Below are 27,007 nucleotides of genomic sequence, written 5' to 3' on the forward strand. Positions count from 1 at the left end.
GCCTCAGTTTCCTCATGTGTAAAAATGGAACAACCACCGCACAGGACTTAACAACATGCTTGTCACCATGCCTGGGCACAGGTCGCTCCACGGACTAGTCTTTATTCTCTGAACCCTCAGCCGGGTGCCACCAGACTCAAATGTCCTCATTCACGGCCAGCTAACAAAGAAGGGATCTAGTAAAGCTGACCCCGGTGCTTGTCTCTCCTTGGTACCATCACACCGCCTTCACCGCTTTCATTTTTAGCTCTTTTTTTGCACAGCCACACCAAAGCTCAGTTTGTTATAGATCCCCCTCTTACCCCCAGGAAAAAAGAAGCAATGAAAGGGAGGTTGGAGGATCTATAAATCCTGCTTCATCAGTTTCAGACTGCCAAGATGCAAGGATCTTTTCCTTTCCTCCTTCCTCTGGAAAAAATTTAAAACCCTCTAGTACGCAGTTAGCTGCACAAGTTCCTCTCCGAGTTTCACCGCAGGGAGGGAAGGAAGTGGTCCCCAGTAATTGTGATGATGGAGAGCGCTGTTAATGGTTCCCCTAAATTAAAGAGGGTGGGAGCTTCAGCTCCTCACTGGCTTGGTGTTTCATTAGTGGTAATGTTACAGCCTTGCGCAGAGATGGGACCGATATAGCCAGATCAGGGAAATGAATTAGGGTCTGACAATACCCTTAATAGGAATTTGTTATTTCCCCCAAATAAAGTGGCTGTTAGAAGTGCAAGGGAAGAAATAACTCAGCCCTCCCTTCTTCTTCCCTCCTTGAATGTCTGTGTAGATACTTTCACAGGAGGTGCCCAAGAACTGACGGTCATAGTTCCCTCTTTACTCATTTTCTCAAATTTAGCAAACATTGGTCAGTGCCCGTGGGGCTGGCAAACAGACAGATAAACTGTCTGCTGTAACTGCAGTGTGAAGAGCTTTTTGTAAAATATATTTAAAAAAAAGAAAAAAGTGCTGAAGGAATAGGGGAAAATGCCGTTGGTGTTCTGCATTGGAGAGTCACAGAAGGGAACATCCAGGCTGGGCTTCAAAGTATGGATAGGAGTTTGCTAGATCAAGAAAGGCAGAGGCACCCTGAGGAAGGCCTTGGAGGCTTGGAACACAGGTTCAGCAGGCAGGAATGATAATAACACCCCCTCCCATTGATAGCCTATTTGCAAAACTTCTAAGTGCCATCATTGTATCATCAAATACATCTGAGTACTTTGATCCCATTTGAGCTGAAGAAATGGAGAGAAAGGTCTAGGTACCGCTGAGCAGCGACTGACTGCGAGGCACTGGGCTAAACGTTACCTGTATTTGCATGTTTCATCCTAAGAGAGTATTAGTCCCACTTTACAGATGAGAACATTGAGGCTGACTTAAGTAACATTTCTCAGGTCACAGGAATCATCAGTGGCCAACCATAGTCAAGGTTTGACCTCAAAGAATCTTAAGCTCAGAGCCTAGTTAACCACTGGGCTGAGAGGCCTCCCTCTGCCATTTGAACATTAGCTAAAAAAAGTTTAGTCAGAGCCCTTGAATATCTGCCAATACACTCAGTCGAGGCCAAAGCTAGTGATGTGATGTATTAAAGTGTTTTTTCCTGGGACACTGTTTGGGTTTCGTCTGCAGCCAGTCTTTGAAGCATAACTTTATGTCCCCTGTATGCCCTCACTGGGTGGCTTCTGAAAGACAACTTCCCCAGGAATTTTTGGGAAGCTCTGCCCCTTCTTGGAGTTCTCATGGACTTCTGGATCGTCTTTGTAATGTGTGCTTGCTTGCATCATTGCCATCTTTGTAAAGGGAAGTGCCACCTTACTGGACTCTGAGCTCCATGTTGGTGTTCAGTTAAATCGGATCCGACTCTTTGCCACCGATGAACGGTAGCACCCCAGGCTTACCTGTCCTTCACCATCTCCCGGAGTTTGCTCAATCTCACATCTGTCGAGTCAGTGATGCCATCCAACCATCTCATCCTCTGTCGTCGCCTTCTCCTCCTGCCTTCAATCTTTCCCAGCATCAGGGTCTTTTCCAGTGAGTCAGTTCTTTGCATCAGGTAGCCAAAGTATTGAAGCTTCAGCATCAGTCTTTCCGATGAATATTCAGGGTTGATTTCCTTTAGCATTGGCCAGACCCACTGTCCGCCTTGCCCTCAATTAGCCCTGTGAAACTGGGAGCCTCAGATCCTATGAGAGGCATCTGCCGAGCCCACTTCAAGGGATCACATGAGTTCTTGGATGAAAGTCCCTTCACACAGTTCCTTGCATGTAAAAGCCTCTCAGTGAATCATAATAACGATACTAGCAGCCAGTAATTTCAGGCTGCAGGAGGTGTGCTGGGCCTTGCCTTACCCACGTGAGCTCACTAAATCCTCATGACCGCCTCTGAGAGAGGGGCTATTCTTATCCCTGGGCGTGGTGAGGGGTGGCCTCAGTGGACACGGAGGCATCGTGAGAGGGTAGCCACTTCATTAGCTTTCCTCTGTCCCCCTCCCTGGAGGGTAGGGCCTCTCCCTTCCTGAGTGGCAGTGCCCATGGGGTCACAAGCGAACTGTAGGTGGTCAGCAGTTGGGCTGAATGAGAGAATGCATTCATTGATCCTCAGACATCGGTCTGGGGGCTGGCACAGAGGGGTGGTGTTTCTCTTTGGCATTTTGGTTAGTAGAGGCTTCCTGAGCCCTGCAGGTGTGTGAAGACACCATGCCAGGCTCAGGTAGCCGGAGAACTCAGGGCTCCTGGGGCAGAAGGAAAAGGGCAGGGAGGTACTCGGGCCCCAAGCATATGAGGAGCAAGTGGAGCTCAGGTCCGTGGATGTGGTGAGGGCTTCCTGCTAGAGGCGGCCTTTGGAGGAAGAGACTAAAGGTGAGTGACACGTTTCAAGGCAAGGATGGAGCACCCCAGGCCTACATCTGGAGGCCCAGGGGCAGGGGAGGGGCTGCGCTAGGTCGGGAGCTGCTCGGCAGGTAGAACGCTGCTGAGGTTACTGGGCTTCTGGCATCGGTGCCTCTGCAGGTGGGGCAGGTTTGGCTGGTCAGGACTGCGGCTTGTGGCCTGAGACCAGGCCATGCCGGATTGGAGGTGCGCAGAGCTGGGCAGGACTACTTAGAGTGGGTTCTCGGATCCTGGGGGGCCTCCCTCTGAACTGAGATCAGCTGTGGACAGGAGGAGAGCGGCTCTGAAATGCCAGGGACCTCCGACCCGGGCTGAGCACACATACTGGTGAAATAGTGCTTGCGGAGGAGGGACACGGCCTCAGGGCACCCCCAGACCCCTTGACCTCCTCTTCATTGCCCTGAGCCCCTCCCACCCTGGTTGGACCCAGGAGCCTGGCTTGACCTTCATGCTGGGGCCCCGGGAGCCAAGCGGGCCTCCTCCCCTCCCCCGACAGCAGTGTCTGAGTCTGGGCAGAGGCGTCGTCGGCAGGGCTGACTGCCACCATGGGCCTGTGGGGGCGAGCAGCTCCCCCGCGCCAGCGGGCGCCGTCTCCCCAGGAGATGAGTCACAGCCGTGTCGGTGCGCCTGCCACTTCTGCTTCTGCAGCAGGTGCGAGTGGGGGCGAGCAAGTCCCCGAGACCACCCCTACATGCGGGTGCCCGTCTCCTCCTCCACGCACGCACATGCCAGCGGGGCTCCTCTGTGTGCACACACACATACATGTCCCCCACACACACTGGGTCTGCATCTGGGCTCTGGGGTGAACCCTCCAGCCAGACAGTGGGATGCCCACTTTGGGAACCCGGGTTAAGTTTGCTTCTCACTAAGCCTGGGGTGGAGGGGACAAAACAGGAAGGAGCCGGTCTCCGCCCACAAGGCCCACCCACAAGCTGCAGGGCAGTTGGGAGCTTGTTCACAGGCCTGTATCCCGCTGAGCCGGGGCCTCCCCGCTTGAGGTGGTGAGGCAGCAGCTGGTGGCTCGTGGGGAGCTCCCAGGGGCCCTGCTTCCTGACTGCTGGGTAAGAACCTCGGCCACAAGCAGATTCAGCCTGGAGGGCTGGTGGGAGTTTGTGGGGCAGGAATTCTGGGGAGAGAGGACGGACTTCGGCCTGGGCTCTGCTCCATTTAGTTTAGTCCAGGCGCATGTAGGGTAAGGGCTCCGCAGGAGGCAGGGTATCCAGGGGTCTCCTCTTTGTTGTTTAAAACTGTAGCCTGTGCGGCCTCCCTGTGAGACTGGAACGGCAGCCCTGGGACTGGGTGCTACGCTGGGATCCCCAGCGACCTCCTGGGAGGGCAGGGCTGCTTCCAGCCCAGCTGTGCCGAGGAGCAGGCTCTGCTTGTTCTCCTGTGCTTCTCCATCCTGCCCAGGCTCTCAGGCCCCCCAGCAGCACCCCCAGGTGTAGAGAGTGTGAGCTGTCGGTCACCTTTGGCCTGTGCATCTGGGCCTCACTTCCTTTCCGCTGACCCACATCACATCTGGGCTGCAGAGGGAGAAGGCAGGCAGACGGACTGGTTCCCTGAGGAGAGCTCCTCACCCCCCAGTTCTAGGCCCACTGTTTTCCTCTCAGAAATCATGAGTAATGCTGAAGTCACTTAGTGTCACTTTCCAGTTAAGAAAGACTTTTTGTTTGCAGTCTCCTCTTAGAGCCACATCATCAGACTCAGGCCACGGAGGCTTGTGTTCGGACTTACCTGCCTGAGACCAGCGGGCTCCCAGGTGGTGCTAGTGGTGAAGAACCCGCCTGCTGATGCAGGAGACATAAGAGGCTGAATTCCATCCCTGGGTCAGAAAGATTCCCTGGAGGAAGGCATGGCAACCCACTCTAGTAATCTTGTCTGGAGAATCCCATGGACAGAGGAGCCTGGAGGGCTGTGGCCCCCAGGGTCGCAGAGAGTCAGACGTGACTGAAGCAAATTAACACACACACCTGAGAATTTCAGCAACGCGCAGATTTACCCCGTGATCCAGGGTGCGTGTGTGCTCATGTGTAACACCAGGAAGTCAGTTCGAAGGGTGATATTCCTCCTTACTCTGTGCTCACACTGGATAGCTTCCTATTTTATTCCCTCCGTTTTCCCCCTCATGCTGGTTCAATGTCACACCACACTTCATGTGTCATGACCTGCAGTTTGAAGACCGAATAGAATGGGAGTGGGGGTAGGTGTTGTTCTTACGCCCATTTAACAGATGAGGAGACTGAGTACAGACAGCCTTGGAAGTTCGCACTGGGTCCCCGAACCAGGGAGGGGCAGGACTTGTACCCAGGGTACCAAAAAAAACAGGCGAGAGTGAGAGGAAAAGGGAACAGGGGCGGAGTTGCTGTTCCCCAGGAGGTCAGGGCAGCAGCTCCAGTGAGGTGACCTCTGAACAGAGACAGGAAGGAAGCCAGGGGCAAGGGAGGAGCAAGCGTGGGCAGTCAGTGACACCTCCCTTCAGTCTGACCTGACTTGACCAACGTGACCGAGAGCCCTGCCCGGCAAGGAGCAGTACACGAGGCTCAGACCCCCCACTCCCTCAAACCCGGGGCCCTCTGCCCCTCTGTCCTGCAGGCCTGTGCCTTTTCCTGGACGTCTGACCTCCAGGGCCTAAGCTGGCTGCTCTGCTAGGGTTCAGGTGTCTCCAGGCGTGAGTGAGCGCGTTGGTCTTCTGCTGACTTCCTGTGATGAAGGTGCAAGTCAGAGGCATGAGGTGCTTTCCTAGCAAGCCACGCTCCTCCAGAACCCGCTTCCCCTGCTGCCTTGCCGACCTCAGCCCAGTCGGAATGCCGTGGGCAGAGGTGGTAGCACAGACATGGGTGCTTGGTGCTTCTTCTCTTTCTGGGGCCGCTTCTGGGATTTTCTCTCTGTGAGAGGTGCTAGAAAAGTCAGCGAAGGACGGGCTGCAGGGCATAGGCTGCCCCAGCCCAGCACTCCCGGGGACTGGGACCCTGGCGGGTCCTTCTCGAGCTTGTGCCCCGGCTCCCCTCCCTGGGGTCTGCTGGACCTCACTCTCCATCTGTGCCATGGCAACTAATAGAAGGCTATTACTGAGCACTTCTGATGTGACGGGCCGGGCATGGGGTCTTGCTTCTGATGACTGGGGCCTCCTGGGGAGATGTCATTTAGCAAGGTGGGTGGGTACTGCTGGTACTAGAGAGGAGACTGGGGAGGTAGGGGAGTGGCTGGGGTGGGGGTCGGCTCCTGGAGAAGTGAGAGCCAAGGTGGCAAGCAGGGTACGGTGGGATTAGTCAGTGGGGTAGACTGTTCTGCAGTGTGAGTGGGGACTTTGTGAACACTGGAACCACTGAAGGTCTTTGATTGTGTCTCAGGTGTCCGAGGGAGATTAGTTTGGTGGGATGTGCATGAGAGTTTGGGTGGGAGCAAGGGAGGAAGCACAGCAGGGAGGCCAGTACCTGTCATCTGGGAAGAAAAAGCGACTTGAGGACCCTCCTTCCAAAGGCCAAGTCAGCTGAGCAGGGCGGCCAACTCACCATGAGGGCTTAGGAGGAGGGAAGAGCCAAGACTCAGACCGGGGCCCTGCTGACCTTTTCTGAGAAGTGCAAGTTAGCTGCTCAGTCGTGTCTGACTCTTTGCGACCCCATGGATTGTAGCCTGCCAGGCTCCTCTGTCCATGGGATTTCCCAGGCGAAAATACTGGAGTGGGTTGCTATTTCCTCCCCTAGAAAATCTTCCTGACCCAGGGATCAAACCTGAGTCTCCTGCGTTGCAGGCAGATTCTTTATCATCTGAGCTACCAGGGAAGCCCTTTCTGAGAAGGGATGGGTTGTTTTGAGGGGAAGTTGGTGCCAAGGAACCAGGGCTCTTTCTGGAGAACTTCCTAGAGCAGCTTGTGGTCGAAGGCAAAGCTTAAACTGAGCTGCAGGTCCCTTCTCCATAGCATGACCTGTGGACTTGGTCTCACAGGAGACAGACAGCCAGGGGGTGGCACCTCCGCAGTGATGCCGGGAGAGCTGGTCACTGTTACACAACAGGCCACCATGCCAGGCTCAGGGGGTCCAGAATGGAGAGTGGCCAGGAGCCACAGAGCATGGTGGGGTGATGGGGCCTGCCTCGCTCTGAGCCTGTGTCTGCAACACCCCTGAGGCCCCTCCTCTGTCTCTCTCTGCAGTGATGGGTCATTCCCCTATGACTCTGTCCCTTGGCAGCAGAACACCAACCAGCCTCCCGGCTCCCTCTCCGTGGTCACCACGGTTTGGGGAGTGACCAACACATCCCAGAGCCAGGTAAGAGCCTGTCGTCCCCCCCAGCCACAGCCCCTTCCAGGTGGGACCATCCATCACGGTCACCTTGCCATGCTAGCCCCGCTGGCTCTCCCAGGCTCTTCCCCTGCTGGAAAGACCGGCTGTCAGGGCACACCCAGCTGTGGACACGGCTCTACCCAGGATGGGCCCACACCTGCCCCAGGAGGATGGCACCTGGCCCTATGCCCTGCCCCAGCTCTAGGGCCTTGCTGGGGCAATGGCTTTCACCCGACAGAGAGCAAAGGGTTCTTTCCTGGCTCACATTTACTTAGATTGGATTAACAGGAGAACTTCCTGGAGGTTATTGACCTTAGGGTCCCAACACCTGGAGTCTTTGACCCTGGATGGCCTGGGTTAGATTTCAGCGAAAGATTGAGCCTAAAACTCGTGACAGACTGCACCCCACATCCCTCGTCTGCCGTGCCTCCCGCTCTTGTTCCTTCCTCTTTCCTCCACGCCTTCCTTCCCGCCGCCTGGCCACATGAATGGCTCAGGGCCACTTGCCACCCTGTAGAGAACCAGCGCCCTTTATCTGCAGTCTTGGGCCACAGGGAGCCCCTTGTCCAGGGCCCTGCCACCCTCCAGAGCTAGAGGGTTGGGCTTCCCTTGGCCCTCACAGAGCAGCAGAGCAGGGCCTCCGTGGGGCCTGACCCTTGGGCATCCAGGCTGCTTTGTAGGACGGGAAGACTGAGAAGTCCAGGCCTTTCCAACCTGCAGCATGTGCAGGCCAGCCTCACCTTGTTCCACCCTGGGCTGACGTTCTTATCTACAAAGCCCACTTCCGGGCTGGGTTACCCACTTCTAATACTGTATACTGCACCAGCAGTTCATGCCCAGAGGAAATTGAAAAGCCCCCTGCCCTTTTCCTCCCCCTCCTCTTTCTCTGTTGTCCTCCCTGTGTTTTGATGCTTCCCCCCACCCCCTGCCATTTGTCCTTTTCCCTCCCTACACCACTTGGGGTACCCACGTGGGTGACAGCCGCTCTCTCTGCCCACAGGTCCTTGGGAACCCTATGGCCAATGCCAACAACCCCATGAATCCAGGCGGCAACCCCATGGCGTCGGGCATGACCACCAGCAACCCCGGCCTCAACTCCCCACAGTTTGCTGGGCAGCAGCAGCAGTTCTCAGCCAAGGCTGGCCCCACTCAGCCCTACATCCAGCAGAGCATGTACGGCCGGCCCAACTACCCCGGCAGCGGGGGCTTCGGGGCCAGGTGAGCAGGGCCAGCCTGCAGGTCCCATGCGGCGCAGCTGGGTGGCGTTCTGAGGGCCATCAGCCCTTGGGATTGAAGGACAACCTTCTCATTCCTCCCAATGATGCTGCTCTGCGTCGCACCTTTACAAGTTGGGAGACACCGAGAGAGCTGGGGTGCAGGAGGGTCCGCTCTGCCGCGCTGCTTGTGGAGGCGGAAGTGCGCAGGGACTGGAGTCCCGCGGCTCAGGAGTAAGGGAGGGAGACAGCAAGGAACCCCAGGAAGCACTCCGGGGACGTGGGGTGGGGCAGAGGCCCCAGTCCTCCCCTCACTGTCCATCCTGCCCTGTCCAGGACTGCCCTGTGGACTCACCCCCCCAGGTCCCCAGGGCTGACTGCAGCCCTTCCAGGTACAGTGGGGCTTCCTGGTGAAACATAGCTGCATCCCCATCCTGCCACCCCTGCTGGGGGCCATGGGCCAGTGGCTCAGGTTCTCTGAGACTCGGTGTCCTCCTCCAGGAAATGGGCTCACTGCGGTGGCCGAGAGTGCCATGACCTAGGGTGTAGGAGCCAGCACCCACTAGGACCTAGAGGGGGCTCCAGGCACACAGCAACTTGGTGGTTGCCAAGTGGCTGAGGGACTGACAACCCACAGGAGGCCCCTGGCCCTGCTGGGCTGTGAGTCTAGACCTCCCTGCTCCATGAGCTGTGGGCAGGAGGGCCTGGAATGGCCCAACCTCTCTCTCCCCACCCAAGGCTGGTCGTGGGTTCATCTTTAGGCTCAGGCAACATCTAACTCACCCTTCTTTTCTCCCTCACAGTTACCCTGGGGGTCCAAATGCCCCTGCAGGCATGGGTGTCCCTCCACACACCAGGCCACCCGCTGACTTCACTCAGCCAGCAGCTGCCGCTGCAGCAGCTGCAGTGGCGGCGGCAGCAGCCACGGCCACAGCCACAGCTACGGCCACCGTGGCAGCCTTGCAAGAAACACAGAATAAGGATATAAACCAGTATGGACCGGTAAGGGCCACACTAGTCCTGGTCCACTCAGCAGACGGCCCTGGGGATCGGAGTTGGGCTGTCCGTGTCTGTGTGCTGGGAGGAGCGGATGGCGTCAGGGTGCATTTAGGTTTTCCTAGAAGCACAGGGAGGGGTTATGTGTTGAGGTGTGGGTGTGTCAGTGTGAATGAGTGTAGTGGGGGTGTTTGGGAGCTTGTGTTGGTTTTGCGTGTTACCTGTATGTCTCTGTATGGGGAAAGATGCTCCATATTGCAGTCTGGCCCCCACTTAACCCAAGAGCAGGCTGCGTCTAAAGCAGCCTCGACGCCAGTCTGTGCCCTGATGTCCTCTGAAGACCGGGGCTCCGCTAGTTGTCTCGTTTGTGGATTTTGCCCAGGTCCCAGCTCTGACCTTCAGAAGGATGGGATGGGGTGTGAGGAGACGGGGAGCCCTCACAGAAATGCAAGACGGGTGTGGAGGTTGGGGATTTAAGTTTGGGGACAGCAGGGCAGGTGGGCAGAGATAGGCAGAGCTGAGTCCACCTCAGACTTGATGGATAGAGGGTGTGTATCTATTGGCTGAGAAACAAGTGCGGGGCCAGGGCTTCCAGGAAAGGGGCTCTTGCCTCCATCCTCATCCACCTCCATCCTCCCATGCCCCTCCCCACCCCTGCACCCCCTTCCCTGTTCCCTGCCTGCCTCCCTGGAAATGCCGCCTGTGCATTGGAGTGACTGCGCCCCACCCTTTAACCCCCCTCGGGCTGCATCTTCCCTGTGCGGCCTGCAGAGGGCAGCCGTGAGCCCAGGCGGCCGGTGGTCCTTTGGAGCCTGGTCTCCAGCTGCAGCCGCACAGGAAAGAGCCCCAGCTCCAGTCCTGAGCCCCCACTTCCCCCACCCCTCCTTCCCTGCACTTTCAATGCATGTGGCATTTTATTCTTTTTTTTTTTCTTCTTCTCCCGTTGAAGGTCTGTTCCTCTTTCCAGATGGGTCCCACCCAGGCGTATAACAGCCAATTCATGAACCAGCCCGGGCCTCGGGGGCCTGCCTCCATGGGGGGCAGCATGAACCCCGCAAGCATGGCGGCTGGCATGACACCCTCGGGGATGAGCGGCCCTCCCATGGGCATGAACCAGCCCCGGCCGCCCGGCATCAGCCCCTTTGGCACACACGGGCAGCGGATGCCCCAGCAGACGTACCCGGGCCCCCGGCCCCAGTCCCTTCCCATTCAGAGCATAAAGAGGCCATACCCTGGAGAGGTGAGTTTGGCAGCAGGCAGATGGCGGGCAGCGTGGGTAGCGGGGAGGACCTGGGACTTGAAGACACGGGTGCTGTGGGCAGTACCTTGAAAAGGGCGTGGACTGACCCTCAGGAAGCCTGAACCAAAAGGCAGAGTCTTAGGAGCCGGGTGCTTCTGAGTTCAAGGTCAGCACTGGCATGTCCCATCGAGAAGACCTTGAGCAAGCCATGTCTTCTCCTGGAATCTCCATTTATTTCTTTCATGACCATCCAGCCCGTGTCATGGGGCTGCCTGGAAGTCTTGAATGAGGGGATGTACCTGGAGCTCCTCGCCCTGGGGCTGGCATGAGCAGGCACTTAGCAAGCAGTGAGCGCCCTTAGGACTCTCTTCTGTCTTAGCGCAGACAGTAGCTGGGCGACTTAGGCTAAGGAACTAAGATCTTGGGTCCACATTCCTCACACCCACGTGAGGGCATCTCACCCGAGAGAGAGAGGAGACAAAACCCTGTGGTGATCTGAAGGCCCTGCATCTCAGAGAAGTGACTGGAAGGCAGGCAGCATGTTCCTGGGGCTCTGCCAGGGGCGAGGCTGCCTATCAGGCTATCCGGCCCGCTCAGCCACAGGATTGGGGAAGACCAAGGGAAGCAAACCCACACCTCCTGTCCTCCAGGAGCCAGGACTTCAGCCGGAAGGATGAGGTCTAAGCCGGAAGCCACAAAGGAATGATGCACGATGGGGTGTTTGGAACTCAGTATGAGGTCTGAAGAAGAACTTCCTGGAGCAGGCATCACAGGGCCTTCAGAGAGCACTCAGAAAATAGGTTGGCAGTGAGTGGCCTATGTGGGTACCTAGGTAAAGGTTTAGTTCACCTGCAGAAGACACAGAGATGCTTCTCGGGAGGCCCACCTTGATTCCTCACCTGGATAGAGCCCATCCCAAGCATCTCCCAGTGTCTGCTTGCACATCTCCTCAGATTGGCTCCTCCCCCTCTCAGAACTGTGCCTCCTGCTTGGGCTTACCGTGCGGTTAGAGCCCAAAGACCTCGAGTTCATCGAAGGTCTGTGTGCTTCCCCTCGGCATCCACCGCTCCCTTGCTCTAGAAGATGGCTTGGCCACTGATGGAGGTGCCCTGGGTCCAAGACAGGAGAGGTCAGGGTCAAACAAGGTCAAGCCCAGACCTTCTCCAGGGTGGCCCCAGCTCAGGGAGAAGCCGGAGAAGGATGGCAGCTCCTGAGGCCCTGGCTGTCCTTGGGGATGGGAGGGGCCCTTGACCTGTGCATCTCACTCCCATACAGTCAGGGCCTTCTCAGCCCGCTCTGTGCTCAGAAGCCCAGCGTCCCCACTGGCTGGGCTGGGAGTGCATCTGTAGGTCCAGCCTCGGGACTGCAGGCACCCAAGGAGGTGACCCCAGAAGAGGCAGCAGAATTCCCAGCATCAGCCTGGTGTCAGCCCTGCTCCTGTACGTTGTTGGCTCCCCACCTCTTGCCTGCCACAGCAGGGCACACCAAAGGCTCTCTATCTTTACTAAGTCATCTCCTGTGAACTGCTGATGCTACCCAGCTACACAGTTCCTGATACTGGGCTGTGACACCAGGGGCCACAGCCTACACAGCTTTAGCCTGTCTTGGAATCTCTAAGTACATACACTCTCATAGAACCTCTCAGGCTGTTGGAACCCTGGGACAGGGGCTGGGGGCAGTCCCCTGGTCCCGCACAGGACTCTGCTGGTGGACAGTCTCAGCTTCCAGTTCCTGTCCTGCAGTGATGTGACAGAAATCCCACCATAACACAGAGCAGCTGCCGCATGGCAGTAATGTGAGCTGAACCAAGTTCTTTACTGCTGATGCAAAGCTGGCTCTCCTCCGCCGCTTACTCTCTGCCCTTCTTTCATGTATTGAGCAAGTATTAATTGCTGGCCTATTCGCTGCCAGACACTGGGACATAGCCATCTCCTGCACCTCTGAGCCGAGAGGGCCAGAGAGACAGCAAATAGACAAGGAGTTTCAACAGACAGGGAAGCAGCACCAACTCTGCAGGATGGAATGACGTGGGGTGCCCCAGGGTCACCTGATCTTACGAATGAGGAGGCAACTGGAGGGTGGGGAGTGGCTCTCCCAGGACAGTGATCCTGCCCCTCCCAGGAATGGTTGCCTTCCCCACGAGGGGTTGTCTTGTCCCTTCACCAGCCTGGTTCTCCCAACCTCTGCATGGACGACCCAGAACTCAACATCAGTGTGTTCTACTCAGTATGGGGTAGGGGGACAGAGCCTCCCAGATTCAGGGGCTCACCTTTACAGATCTGCCTCCTGTTGTCTGTCACAAACCAAGCACCAGGAGAAACCCAAAGGGGGCTTTGGAATCAAGTGCCCTCCTGATGGTGTGAACAAGAGGCTCTGGGAGTACCCGGGGCCGTGGGGCTTCCAGAAAGACAGCTTCTAGGGGAGGCCCTTGAGAAGACAGGCCAGCTGTTACGTCCCTGCGTGTCAGAGCAGAAAGGGACCCCAGGCATCATCTGGTTGAGCTGTTGCTCTTTGCAGGCGGGGTGGATGTTTTGTGGGTGGCAGCCATCAGGGGCAGAGGAGAGGAGAGGAGGCGGCCCCAGCATCGGTGGGCAGCTTGGCTTCCAGACACTGATGACCTTTCCCTGCTCCTTTCTCTGCCACCACAGCCTAACTATGGAAACCAGCAATACGGACCAAACAGCCAGTTCCCCACCCAGCCAGGCCAGTACCCTACCCCCAACCCCCCGCGGCCGCTCACGTCTCCCAACTACCCCGGGCAGCGGATGCCCAGCCAGCCGAGCACTGGGCAGTACCCGCCCCCCACGGTCAACATGGGGCAGTATTATAAGGTGAGTCCCACTGCCCTACGGGCCCCTTCCCTCCTCACCAGCTCAGCTCCCTTCCCCCACCTGCGTCATCCTGGCCCCGGGCACCCCCTGAGGTCACCAGGGGGCAGGCGGAGATTTCTGGATGTGACCTCGTATGCTCCGAGCTATGCATGTGGTGACCAAAATGACAGACTGGCTTTTCTTGGTTCCTGTTCTCACGGGGCTCAGACGATGGTTTTCCTTCTCCTTTTACTATTTATAGTGCATGTAAGATAATAACAATGAAGGAAATATATTTTTTTTTAAGAAAAAGCACCCGCTCAAATATATTTACATTCGATTATTCTATGCACATGAGCACCAACAATGTTATATGGTTCTTATTACGGTTGTAATTTTGAACCTGTTTCTCTCACTTGACACAGTGTGTTACTTATTGCTATAGTCCCAGTGGTTGTCACTTTTAATGGCTACCTAACATTCTACTGAGAACCATACGGCATTTTATCCTTTCTGTTGGACGTGTGGGGTTTTTTCTGCGGTTTCACTTTTGAAATAGTACTATAATATTTTCATGCACGTAACTCTTTCCTTCTTTGGGATTACTGTAAAGTACATTCTCAGGAGCGAGGAAGACTCTGGAAATAATTTACACCTATTTGCTCATGAATCATGCCAACTTACATGACCACCCACCACTTGGCTTACGCGGGCTTACTATTTTTACCCCAACTTCAGCACGTTAGGTGTTGCTATTTCTAGAAACTCGCTAAATTGGTAGCGATGGGTAGAGAGAGGCAAAACATTGACCACGGCAGTGAGCTGCTCTGCCCCCACCCGGCCCCCCACCCCAGCACTGGGTGGGCCTCTTCACCATCCGCTGTCCTTCTGGAAGATTTTCATTTCAGGAGGGAGAGAGGGTTTCTGGTAGATTTTCTGCCTTCCATTCATGGCTTTGTTTATCTTGCTTTACCAGCCAGAGCAGTTTAATGGACAAAATAACACCTTCTCTGGAAGCAGCTACAGCAACTACAGCCAAGGGAACGTCAATAGGGTATGTTTCAGTCTCCATCTCGGGAATTATAACCCATATGCACTGTTAGAGTGGGCCTCACTGTTTCTGCCCCAGTCTTTCTGGACATTAGTAAGCCCGTCTGCTCCAAGCCACAGAGATGCTTGGAGAATCCACAGTTCAGATGGGTGGGATGGGAATGAGTGTGGACCTGACCAGCCCTGGAAAAAAGTGATGTGGGGACTAAGAGACTAAGGGAAGGGGCTCCTGGAGATGCTTCGCGCCTGACTCCATCCAGGGACCCCAGTGTGGTGGGAGGGGGATGAAGGACGTGGCCTACAAAAATGCTGTGGGCAGCAGGAGACCTGGAACTGTTTCTAGCTTTCTTCTTCTCCCCAGACTATATTAGGCAAGTCCTCCATTGCCCTGAGCCTGTGTCCTCGCTGGTCAAATGGGCTGGGGACCCTACAGTCTTTCAATGTCGTGACCCAAGTGAAGGGTGGTGATGCCCTTCCCAGACCCACCTGTCTTCCTATGGGAGCAGAGGCCTGAGTGCGCCCAGAGTGGAGGAAGGGGTTTCCCTGCGGGGCGGGGGGGTGTCTCTCCCCTTGGGGGAGCAAGGGCCGCAGCCCTGGGATGCTAGGGTGGGCAGGGTCTGTGTCCAGAGGCACGGGCCCTCCTTCCTTATTTCTTAAACCCGTAACCTATCTATGGTCTCTCTTTCCTTCCAGCCTCCCAGGCCAGTTCCTGTGGCAAACTACCCCCACTCACCTGTTCCAGGGAACCCCACGCCCCCCATGACCCCCGGAAGCAGCATCCCCCCATACCTGTCGCCCAGCCAAGACGTTAAGCCACCCTTCCCGCCTGACATAAAGCCAAATATGAGCGCTCTGCCGCCGCCCCCAGGTGAGCGCCCGCCCTCTCCTTCACGTCCTCCCTTCCTCTGTCCAGACACCTCCACATGCCCCGACCTCCCCTTCCCTCAGAGTACACCAGGAGTCAGGGGACTTGGAAGTCTGGCTGCTGGCCTGTGTGGGCTGGGCGTGTGAAGAGTGGAGGGTATGAGAGCAGACCTCCTTCCCCCCTGCCTGAGCAGTGGGAGGCTGGGAGGCAAAGTGGCTCTCAGCTGTGCAAAAGGACTGGGAGAAGTCTTCAGGGCTTCCAGGGCAGACCGCAGGTGGGACAAGAACAGGATACGTGGGACTTGGGATGCAGGGATGCTCAGGATGGGGTCCAGTGAACCAGAAGATGCCAGGAGCTGTCTGGTGTGCCCGGCTGCTGTGGCCCTGTTCACACACACACGCGGGACATGCAGCCGAGGGCGCGTGTCAGGTGCCACGGCGGCCAGGGCGATGCGGCTCACCGGCTCCTCCCCTGTGCAGCCAACCACAATGACGAGCTGCGGCTCACGTTCCCCGTGCGGGACGGCGTGGTGCTGGAGCCCTTCCGCCTGGAGCACAACCTGGCCGTCAGCAACCACGTCTTTCACCTGCGGCCCACGGTCCACCAGACGCTGATGTGGAGGTGAGTGTAAGCGTGCGGCACGGCCCACGCCAGGGGGAGGCGGCCTTGCCTGGGAGAGGTGGTAGCAGCATCTGTTGGACACCGTCACCCGTTCAGCATCGCTGACTGGGCCCTGCTGCGTGCAAGGCCTTGGGGTTGTCACAGGAAACCTGCAGGTGCCTGGAGGCAGACAGAGCTGCCCTGGCCTCGGGGCCCGAGCGTGGGGGTCAGCTGTCACTCAGCCCGGCCCTCAGCAAGTGCTCAAGGACAAGTTCCCAGTGGAAACGGTGGCTAGCTGAGACCTAAAGGCTGAGAAGCAGGATATTCCAGCAGGGACTCTAAGCTGGCCCCTGACCGTGGCTCATGGGGCCAGAGCCAGGAATATAGACAGGTGCCGGAGCAGGGCTGGGTCCTTCCTGAACCAGGCGAGCAGCTGGCCACTGGACGGGGCTGCTGCTCAAACATCCAGCACTGGAGCGTCAGGTCTAGAGGCCCCCCTGCTAGCCCGGGCTCTGTGTTCTGAGCCTCCTATACCTGATCTCCTTTGATCTTATGAGCGGGCATTGCTTGCCCCATTGACAGTGAGGAAACTGAGGCCAGGGAAGTGGTTAGCTTGGGTGAGTCCGCACAGGGAGCAAGAAGCAGAACTGGGAGTTGGGCTCAGACCTCTTAGACACCAGAACCCATTGGTGTCTCCACCCTCGGTCCCTTCTCTGCCAGGACTCAGCTGCCCGCTGAGCACCTTGAGGGCATGAGATGTGTCTGAGCTGAGCGGCTGCCTGTACACACACACCTGTGTACACACAGCTGGGCACACGCAGCTGGCCCATTGCCTTGATCAGGCTGATCTGGCTGCAGAGCAGGCCTGAGACAGCCAGGGTGAGCATAAGGGCGCGGGAGCACACTCAGGCAGGAGAGACGCCCGTGCAGGGGCCTTGCTCACCCACCCGTCCTTACCCGTGCATACCCTCACCCGAGACCTCCTGTGCCCTGGCTACTGCCCCTGCTCACCTTTCACGCGTGTGTGGTCCCTGCTGGGTTTGTGGGGATTCTTTCAGGGCTGTGTCCTTGGGGCCCACCATGGAGGGGAATGCGGGGACTGAACCAGACATGGCCCTGGCCTGGGATGCTTCTTCCACAGGAGCCTAGGACATAGTCAGTCTTCCAGCTGGTCTCGTTGAGTTAGTGTCCTTTCTGTCTCTGTCCTTACGTGCAGGGGGCTGGGAGACAGTGGCCAGAGCCGTGGGGCTATGGTTAAACAGTGTGTGGGAGTCCTGGGGGAACTGGGGTTGTTGGAATGGGTTTTGATGGGGTTGGGGGGCCTGGGCAGTGGGAATGTCCAGGGTGAGAGAGAAGAGAGGAGGCGGTCAGAGGAGACTTTATGGCTGAAGACAGAGTCCTGGGCGACTTGACGGGGGCTGTGATGAGGCCGAGGTGTGTGGCCCCGCCAGGCATCCTGGAAGCCCCGGGCAGCCCCCTAGCAGAGCCGCCCTGAGCCTCAGCCCCACCCCCAGGTCTGACCTGGAGCTGCAGTTCAAGTGCTACCACCATGAGGACCGGCAGATGAACACCAACTGGCCGGCCTCAGTGCAGGTCAGCGTGAACGCCACGCCCCTCACCATCGAGCGCGGGGACAACAAGACATCCCACAAGCCGCTGCACCTCAAGCACGTGTGCCAGCCAGGCCGCAACACCATCCAGATCACCGTTACCGCCTGCTGCTGCGTGAGTGTGCCGGGGGTGGGGGGTGGGGGGCCCTCAGCGGCCTGTGGGGTCAGCCATGGCCTGGGGTCCCCCTCCCCACAGCTCCCGGAGTGATCTTTTAGAAGTACCCCAGAAATGTGCCATTGTCCTTCCCCCCACCCCCCGGGACTGTGGGATGAAATTCAGGCCATCATGCTCTGGCCTTCTCCCCTCTTGCACTACAGCCTTGCACCACTTCCTCCCGGAGCTCTTGGACACCACCTGCCCCCATGCCCACCACCTTCTTCCACTGGGGAAGTTCTGTGTCTCCCTCAAAGCTAGGCTGCATTCATGCCTCATTTGCAAGAAATTTTTATATTCTAATCATCTTTTTCCCTCAGACCCAACTCCACCAAGTCTGGAGTTAAGACCCTCCCTTGATCACCCAGCAGTGCTAGCTCAGAACTCGTGTGTGTGTGTGTGTGTGTGTGTGTGTCTCCTGACCTGTGACTCACTGATCTGGGACCACGTCTGAGCCATGCTTCTCTCCCCCAGGATCAGGGTCTGGTACTCAGGGCTTGCTTGGGAATTGCAGTTTACCTGCCCGTGCCTGCTGGCCTCCCCTGGAGGAGAAAGAGCTCTGATCCAGCCCTCATGAGGGTTGGGGCTTCAAGACCACCCAGAGATAGGGGTCACAGGACTAGGGATGCTGTCAGAGTGAGGAGCTTGTGGGGGCTTGTTGGAGTGGACAGTCCTGGAAGGCTTCCTGGAGGAGTGAAGACAACATCCTCTGGCGGGAAGGGTGGAGTAGGCATGATGGCGAACAGCAGGGTGCAAGGGTAGGAAGTGTTTGGCTCCAATCCTGATGCCTTGTGTCCTGTGACTTCCTTTGGTGGGGGCGGGGGGTGGGTGTTGCTATTTGAGCATCAGAGTCAGCTTTGGTGGAGACCCACTGTCCCTGGGGAGTGACCCCTCTCTAGGTCCCCAGATCACAGGTCCCAAGACACATCCTGGTCCTTTAGGGCTCTCCCAGGTCCCAGGGACCCTCTCCTAGCAGGGCATCACTGTGGATGTGGGGCCCTTTGCTGTGTTTAGCCTCTGGCACACAGTGAGTGGGCATGGGAGCCACATGGCAGGGTCCGAGTCTCTGCTTTTTCTTGGCAGTCCCACCTCTTTGTGCTGCAGCTGGTCCACCGGCCCTCTGTGCGCTCCGTGCTGCAAGGCCTGCTCAAGAAACGACTCCTGCCTGCGGAGCACTGTATCACGAAAAGTGAGTGGGGGCTCAGGGCTGGAACCAGACCCCAGTCTCTCCGCATGCACTGTCCCTCAAGCCTGACACCACTGGGCCCTGAGGGTCCCCTGGCACCAGCCCCTCCCCCTTCCCCTCCAGTGCCCCTCCTCGGGCTGTGGGGACAATCAGATGAGTACATGGTGCTGTTATCACAGGAGATGAGGCAGATTAAACCAAGATACCGTGGTGTAGGTAGTCGGGACAGGCTCCCTGGAGGTGATCACCTGGAAGGATGGGAGGAACTGGAGAAGAGGGTTCTTCATTGTGGGGGAAGCACAGAGGTCAGTTGCAGACTGGACTCCTTACCTCAACAGCCCAGGCCTAACTTGAGAGGGAGGGACTTGGCTCCGAGTCCCAGGTGCAGACACTTGGGGTCGGGGGCACCATGCAGGCAGTGGGAAGTATGTTCCTACACCCTCTTCAAATGTGCTTCTTCGTATGCTGAGCCCTAGAATCCTGCCAGGCCATTTCCACACTCGGAGAACTAAGTGCAGAAGTGCCTGTGGGGCTCTCCCACTGACCCAGAAAATCAGTGAAGTGCCAGACTGTTTTTGCAGGTTTTGCAGAAAGTCCTGCCTTCCTACTGAAGACACAGGGCATGAACTGCAGAGACTGGGGGGCTGACGACATGGCACCTCCAGGGACACTTCACACTTTTCACCCGAAGAGTGTCATTCCAGAGTATTGGGCATCCCCGGGCCCCCAGCGTGCCGATCTCACTTTCACCCAGGCCAAAGTGCCCTGCACCAATTTTTGAGACCTCCCAGTGTTAGGGAGAACCAGGGTGTGCATCAGCCACTTGAGGGAGTGGGGGAAGTACAGGACAGCCTTGCCCTTCTTATCCACTTCTGCCTCCACCCTACAGTCAAGCGGAATTTCAGCAGTGTGGCGGCCTCATCAGGCAACACGACCCTCAATGGGGAGGATGGCGTGGAGCAGACAGCCATCAAGGTGTCTCTGAAGTGCCCCATCACGTTCCGGCGCATCCAGCTGCCTGCTCGAGGCCATGATTGCAAGCATGTCCAGGTGAGCGGTCCTGGGAGGAGCCTCCTGCAACCTGGCTGGGATGGTGATGGGGCGGGCGCAGGCAGCAGGGCTGTCTCCAACCCTGGAAGGATGCCATGGCCATTAGCAGCTGATCTCACTCACTCATTCCTGACATCATTTATCCTTCAAGCAACTTCTCTGTGTACTCAGAGCTAGGTCCATCTGGTTTGTGAATCGTCAACGAGCTGTTGAAGTGTCAGGACTTAACTTCTCTGGATTTGAGGAAGTCTCATGAGGTTTTCGGAAAAGGCAATGGCACCCCACTCCAGTACTCTTGCCTGGAAAATCCCATGGACGGAGGAGCCTAGAAGGCTGCAGTCCATGGGGTCGCTGAAGGTCAGACAGGACTGAGCGACTTCACTTTGAGTTTTCACTTTCATGCATTGGAGAAGGAAATGGCAACCCACTCCAGTGTTCTTGCCTGGAGAATCCCAGGAACTGGGGAGCCTAGTGGGCTGCCGTCTATGGGGTCACACAGAGTCAGACACGACTGAAGTGACTTAGCAGCAGCAGCAGCAGGAGGTTCTATTGAGCAGTTAGGATGGATGTAAACCTCACTGGTGGGACCTGCTTCTTCCCTATGCACCAAGAGACGTGAACAGTACAGAAGATGAAGTAGTAACAAGGTTAGAAATAAGAGGATGGAGCCCCCACCCCCAAAATGAAAGTGCTGGGGACTTGGAATTCAGGCTTCGTTGGTTATGCACCATCATAGCAATTCATTCTTCCCCTCTAAGCCTCAGTACCTCCTCTGGGCCATGGGGACAGTTTCCTTGTCCAACTTACAGAACTCTTTGGATATGACAGATAATGACAATCGTCATGATGTCTATAAATGGGAGAGGTAGCCACTCACTTCTTTTTGTTTCCTCTCTCAGAAGGAGCGAGAAAGAATTAAAGAGACCTCTTCTGGAGCCCCAGAGGGCTCCAGAACTGGATTTAGACAGTCCCAGCCCTGGCAGATGTCATAAGCCAGCTGGAAATACTGCCCTTTTGGCCACCATGGCTGATGTGAGCCTGAGAGCAGGGGCATCTCTGCCCGGCTCGTCTTGAGGCCTTGCCCTGAGCACGTGCTCAGGAAGTGGCCGTGGGTTGAGTGCCTGGTCACAGTTTGGGTGGCTAAACACAGGCAGCCCTAGAGGGTGAGATGCATTGGGTGGGAGCTACCCTGGGGCCAGACCAGCCACACCCTCAGCCCTCACCCTCTCACAACAGGCCCCAAGGGCTTCATAGTGGGTCAGGAGCCCCCCTCCATCAAAAGTTCTTTCCTTGGGAAAACGGGGGGAGGGGACGTCTGGTTGTCTAATTTGTTTCATACATGCTGATGAACCAGATGGGGTGTGTCCTCCCTGCGTGGGCTCGGCCAGTGAGAGGGGCAGGATTGGTGAGGGGCGGCTGCAGGGGAAAGCTGCTCGGAGGCCATGGGTCATCTGGTGCACAGGGCTGGTATGAGGAGGGCCGGGCACAGCGTTGCAGGGACTTGGTGTGGCCCATAGGCTGTATGCACAGCAGAAAATAGGCAAGATTATCACTCCACCCAGCCCCCCAGCCCTGGGTCTCTCCATCACCTGTCTCCCTCCCTGGTGGGACATCTTCATGAGGGTCCCAGAGGCAGTTCGGGTTGCATGTAAGTGGTTTCTGAGGGCCCTGGGCTCATCTGTCTTTGTCTCTCGGCCTCTGCAGTGCTTTGATTTGGAGTCATACCTGCAGCTGAACTGCGAGAGAGGGACCTGGAGGTGTCCTGTGTGCAAGTAAGTGACACCTGCCTCAGCATAAGCACAGTCACCTGGCTGTGGGAGGAGTTCTGGGCCTGTTCTATGGGATCCAGCCGCCTCCCACCTGCCCTAAATGCATAGCAGAGGGGCTCAGATTACAGGGGCAGTGCATAGTCCCCTTGTACCAAGCTGTTGCAAAGCTGCCCTCTCCTGTTGGTGCCCCAGTAGTAACCAGAGGCAGGCGCCGAGTCTCTTGGACACAGTGGGGAGGAGCGGGCTGTGTCTCCACGCCTTAGGATTCAGGAGCCAAGCCCAAGCCCTGCCTCTCTTCTTTTCCAGTAAAACCGCTCTGCTGGAGGGCCTGGAAGTGGATCAGTACATGTGGGGCATCCTGAATGCCATCCAACAGTAAGTAGGCCTCTCCACGTGGGGAAGGGGTGGGGGGGGCAGCAAGAATGCGGGCCCTGATGGTATGAGGTGAGCATACATGGTTGCCCCTGATAATTTATCCCCCACTGGGCCGGCAGACCATTTTCCCACATTCCTCACCTCTCTGCAAATTTAAGGACTTGTTTACCTGGGGGCAAATGAACTTTCCAGAAAGGACTACGCTCAGTCAGAGCAGGAAGCTGACAATGCCTGCAGTGGTGGCCATGCCGGGAGTACAGGCTTTGGGGCCAGCTGCACAGCCACTTGCTTTTCCTAGCCTCAGTCTCCCCTTCTCTCCAACGATGTAAAAGTCTCCCATACCTCTGTTGTAGGCAGAGTGTGATGGGAATGGGGGCAGAGGGAGCCTGGATGAGAGCATCACAAAGTCTGTTCAAGCTGGAGGCTCTTGTGTCTACAACCTGGTACCCAGGACCCCAGCTCTGCCCCTTTGTTCCCCCAGCTCCGAGTTTGAAGAGGTCACCATCGACCCCACGTGCAGCTGGCGGCCAGTGCCCATCAAGTCGGACCTACACATTAAAGATGACCCTGATGGCATCCCCTCCAAGAGGTTCAAGACCATGAGTCCCAGCCAGATGATCATGCCCAATGTCATGGAGATGATCGCCGCCCTGGGCCCTGGCCCATCCCCCTATCCACTCCCGCCTCCGCCTGGGAGCACCAACTCCAACGACTACAGCAGCCAAGGTGGGTGACGGCCGACGAGGAGGGAGGGAGAAGCCACGGCAGGGGCCCAGGATTTCTGGGGTGATGGTGGCAGGTGCAGGGAAGCTGTAGTGTGAAGAGGCAGAGGTAACTTGCCCCCAGAAACACCGCACCGCTGGCCTTGGGTGCAGTGCCATCCTTCCCTCTCCGTCCCACTGCTTGGTTCCGTCCAGCCCTGCGGGTTGGTACCCAGTTGGGAAGGCATGCGTGAGATGCTGCCCCGTGAGCCAGCCTCCTGCCCCTCGCACCCCACCCTGCTCAGCCTCCTCTCCTGACTCCTGGAGCTCCCGGGCCGGCAGCTGCCGATCTCAGGGGCTTCCGAGCTCCTTTGCTTGAGACGCTGCCACCACCTGCCCCTTGAGTTCTGGCCCTTCCCCAGGCCCCCTGTGTTCCTTCCGATGGTCTGCATATTGGCCCTGTCCCTGTGACTCTGCCACCCTCTGAGAGACAAGAGTCCAGGAGCCTGGAGCACCAGCCTTCAGCCTCCGAGGTCACCGTCACTGTCCCTCACTGTCTCTGCCACCCAGACCCAGCTGCACTGCACTGCCCTCGGTTCCCAGAGAGCACCCTCCCTGCCCCCCAGAAGGCTGGGGATGGCAGCACCCCACGGAATCCCTGCCCTCAGGTCCCCGGGGCTCCAGGGTGATCAGATTCCCAGAGAGGTTAGCCTACCTAGCCAGAGTCCCGCAGCGTACTGAGGGGCCCAGCTTTCCAGCGTGCTGATCCTCTGAGCTCTCGCCACCAGCACACGGTGAAGGGAGCAGCGGCTTGGGGGCCAGATAGCTGACTTCTCAGGGTGGACTCTCAAATCTAACACGGCTTCCTTTTTTACTGGGCAGATTCTGGCCACCTGCTCTGGGCCTGGGTCATACCAGTGATGAAGGGAAGGCATGTGGTGGCTGCAGGGGAGCAGGTCTGGGGGCTAGCTCAGCAGATCCTGTAGAGAGTTCAGACTTGGGCCTCATTCTAGGACCCTCTGCCAACAGGAGTCCCACCCACCCCGTCCCCCTACGCTGGCTCTGCTTGTAGCTGTAAACCAGCAGACACCTGGGGGTGTGAAGGACCACAGGAGAAGGCCACCCTGGGCCCCACCATACAGCCTGGAGGTCTGAGCTGCCAGAGCCGACCCTAGCCCTTCAGGGGGTTAGGCCTGGGTTCTTCGTTTCCACACTCTGATTCCCTGGGCAGGGGGTGGGGGGGCATTTTCCCTCTGGATGACACCCCTCCCCATCTGGTTCCATCTCCAGGAAACAACTACCAAGGCCATGGCAACTTTGACTTCCCCCACGGGAACCCCGGCGGGACGTCCATGAACGACTTCATGCATGGGCCCCCCCAGCTCTCCCACCCCCCGGACATGCCCAACAACATGGCCACCCTCGAGAAGCCCCTCAGTCACCCCATGCAGGAGACTGTGAGTACCTGTTCCTCGCCCTTGACCCTCCACCTCCCCGGTGCCCCCAGCCCCAATGTGGGGCTGTTTGGGACAGAGGGCTCCCCTGGACCTTTCTGATGTTTGCCTGGTTCCCTCCCAGGCAAAGGAGAGGGTGGAGAGTTGAGTCTGGGGACTCAGGAGGGAGTGGGGGGCCTAACTGAGGCTGGGTCATGGCTCAACAGCATCCCTGGATTTGGCTGTTTCACCCAGGACATCAGGTTCTCAGATGGGGGAAACTTCAGGCTCTACCTGCACATACATACTGCATATACATGCACACGTGCGGATGCCTGCACACACCCCGCACGCAGGCCCACACACTGCCGTACACATGGCACACATTCTTACACATGCACACGCACACACACAGACATGCCGTCCCCTCTTACACACACTTACACTGACTTATCATAGCTCCATCCAGCCATCTAGAATTTTGTCCCAAACCCAATCACTTTACTCCCTGAGAGTCTGATTACCTCCTTCTTCAAAAAGAAAAGTGAGGACATCTACTTATCCCAAGAGGATTCACTTCTCATCCTGTTTCACATATTAACACACACTCTATCGCTGAGAAAGCTCCTTTGGGTGAGGTGCCCTGTGCTGTCCCTTCTCTTCCTGTGGCCCCAACAGCAGTGGTGGGAGGTCTGACCACCCCCCAGGTCCTCATCTAGGCGGCGATAGATGATCCCACTTGGTCTAGTGGGCATTCTCTGAGCCTGACCTCCCAGCTGTGCCTTGTATCAGTTGCAAGCAAGACAGACGCAGGCCCCATGCTCGTGGAGCAGAAGTTCTGGTGGTGCCTGGATGGAGGAAACACAGTTGGTGTTTTGGGAGAGCCGAGGCCCAGGCGCTGAAGACTGAGGCCTCCGTTATTCTTTGTGTCTCTCATCTTAGCTAAGGGGCAGTCACGGAGGGCCTGTCAGTAGGTCCTGGGTCACAGTTGCCAGAGGGAAGGGGCCAGGGGGTCTCGTCAGCGCCCAGCGGTGGGTTTGGGCCTGTACCCAAAGGCACCTCTCCAGGCTCTCCATGCTCCACGGTGTGGCCTCGAAGGAAGGGGCTTCTGGATTATACTGTGTTCCCCACACTTGACATGGAATTGGCTCTGCCACTGGGCCAGGAGATTGTCCTGTACACCGAGCCACTAATTCTCAGCCAGACCGACTATTAACCAGGACTCTGAGTAAGGGGCGCTGTAGCAGCTTGCCCACAGGAACCCAGAATGCCACATCAGAAACAGCTGCTTTCACAGGCCTTTGGCCATGTTTTTGTAAGTTACTTTTTGCCCTGTGGGGCTTATGATTTCTGGGAGCCTTTCTCCTGGCCCCCTTCCCTAGCCCTGCTCCCCAGGATCTCAGCATTCCATGCCCAGGAGTCACCCAGATCACCCCCTGACCCCATATTCACATGGCACCTTCTGAGTCCTCACAATTCCCAACACTCAAACATGGCAACGGGGGCAGTGTTTCCTTCCTCTGTCCAACAAGACTCTCTCCTACCTTGTCAGTTCTGCTGCCTGGGGTCTTTGCAGAGGGACCTAAGCCTGTGAGTTGACTCCACAGCCCCCCAGGATGCTTCTCAAATATGCACCATCGTTGCCCGTTTCTGGGCTTGTGTTAGATGGTGACTAGACCCAGAAGTACAGATGCACAAGGTGATGGGGTGCGATCACAAGGCGACCAACCCCCCACACCTGCCCAAGCAGAGCAGCCTCGCCCGGCTGAGCGCGAGGCCAGAAGGATTCACAGTGCACAGTGGGAGGGCCCCAAGCAGGCGCTCGTTCACCCAAGGGCTCTCCTGTGCCAAGTGGGAGGTTGATGGGTGTGTCGGCAGCACCAGAGAGCACCCGCCCCTCCAGGCTCCGAGATAATTCCAGCAAGATGTCAGGGCCAAACAGGGCAGCTGTGTCAGCAGATCCAGGGGACTGACTGTCTAGGGCTGGGCTGCTCCAGGTGTGTGGAGCCCCCTCCTGCCCCCCGCTTCCCAGAGCAGTCACTGTGGAGCACCGCAGGCGTGGGGAGGAGTCACAGGCTGGCCTCACACTGACAGCCGTGGTGGCCATCCCTCCAGCCCCTCCTGGTCCTTCTTCGTCTGCATCCCACACATGTTCCCCCAGGGTCACCAGCCTTAAGGTCATGTGGACATCGCCTGTTCTCAGGGCTCCGGGCTGTAGGGGCAGTGCTTGCAGGGGGCCACCCGAACTGTGGGCAGAGGCCGGCCCACAGCAAGGCCCGGAAAACAACTTTTAGGAGAAACAGGAAGAGGAACCGGGTTCTCTGGAGATCGGGACGGTGTGGCTGCTGTTTGCAAACCCACGAAGGAAGTGTCAATATTTCTGTGTGGCCCAGAAGACGGGGTGGGGAGGAGGGTAATGAAAGACCACAGAGACAAGTGGCCACCTGGCTGCCCATTCCAAGTGAGCAAGCAGCCTGGCCCAGCAGGGAGCTCCCTGCACTAGCAGAGTGTGACGGGCGTTGGGGCCGTCGCTTGGGGAATGCCGGAGACGGGGCCAGGACCTGGACTCAGCCTTTCACTCTGAGATCTGAGCTCTGCAGGCAGGACTGCTTGAGGCAGCAAACAGACCAACAGGGGAAGTGTAACTCTCACTCACTCACGCCTGTGTCCCTGCCCGCCCACAGCCCCTGTGCACGTGGGGCGGGGGGTGGGTCCTTAGGTTGTCTATGAGAGAAGCATGTTGTGGATGCCCCGGTGGGCGGCCAGCAGGCAGGATTCGGAAGCCCCGGGTCTGCTCGTTTTCC

At 57.5% G+C, this 27,007-nt stretch overlaps 1 protein-coding gene across 5 annotated transcripts in view; it reads left to right on the plus strand.

Annotated features, from left to right (window-relative positions):
* Window positions 1–27,007, plus strand: part of ZMIZ1 (zinc finger MIZ-type containing 1) — a 151,037-nt gene that overhangs the window by 117,965 nt on the left and 6,065 nt on the right. For 4 of the 5 annotated variants that reach the window (XM_070782308.1, XM_070782310.1, XM_070782311.1 and 1 more), the window contains 15 exons: window positions 7,021–7,135; window positions 8,151–8,368; window positions 9,168–9,366; window positions 10,310–10,600; window positions 13,249–13,431; window positions 14,387–14,464; window positions 15,154–15,328; window positions 15,805–15,946; window positions 17,440–17,650; window positions 18,773–18,878; window positions 19,765–19,925; window positions 21,630–21,697; window positions 22,001–22,069; window positions 22,551–22,795; window positions 24,061–24,227. In XM_070782308.1, coding sequence (XP_070638409.1) covers window positions 7,021–7,135; window positions 8,151–8,368; window positions 9,168–9,366; window positions 10,310–10,600; window positions 13,249–13,431; window positions 14,387–14,464; window positions 15,154–15,328; window positions 15,805–15,946; window positions 17,440–17,650; window positions 18,773–18,878; window positions 19,765–19,925; window positions 21,630–21,697; window positions 22,001–22,069; window positions 22,551–22,795; window positions 24,061–24,227 — 2,428 coding nt within the window. The remainder of the gene's footprint in view (window positions 1–7,020; window positions 7,136–8,150; window positions 8,369–9,167; window positions 9,367–10,309; window positions 10,601–13,248; window positions 13,432–14,386; window positions 14,465–15,153; window positions 15,329–15,804; window positions 15,947–17,439; window positions 17,651–18,772; window positions 18,879–19,764; window positions 19,926–21,629; window positions 21,698–22,000; window positions 22,070–22,550; window positions 22,796–24,060; window positions 24,228–27,007) is intronic. The other variant, XM_019953840.2, reaches the window with a different exon arrangement.

The sequence above is a fragment of the Bos indicus genome, chromosome 28 (genome assembly GCF_029378745.1).
Source record: "Bos indicus isolate NIAB-ARS_2022 breed Sahiwal x Tharparkar chromosome 28, NIAB-ARS_B.indTharparkar_mat_pri_1.0, whole genome shotgun sequence".
NCBI classification, from domain to species: domain Eukaryota; kingdom Metazoa; phylum Chordata; class Mammalia; order Artiodactyla; family Bovidae; genus Bos; species Bos indicus.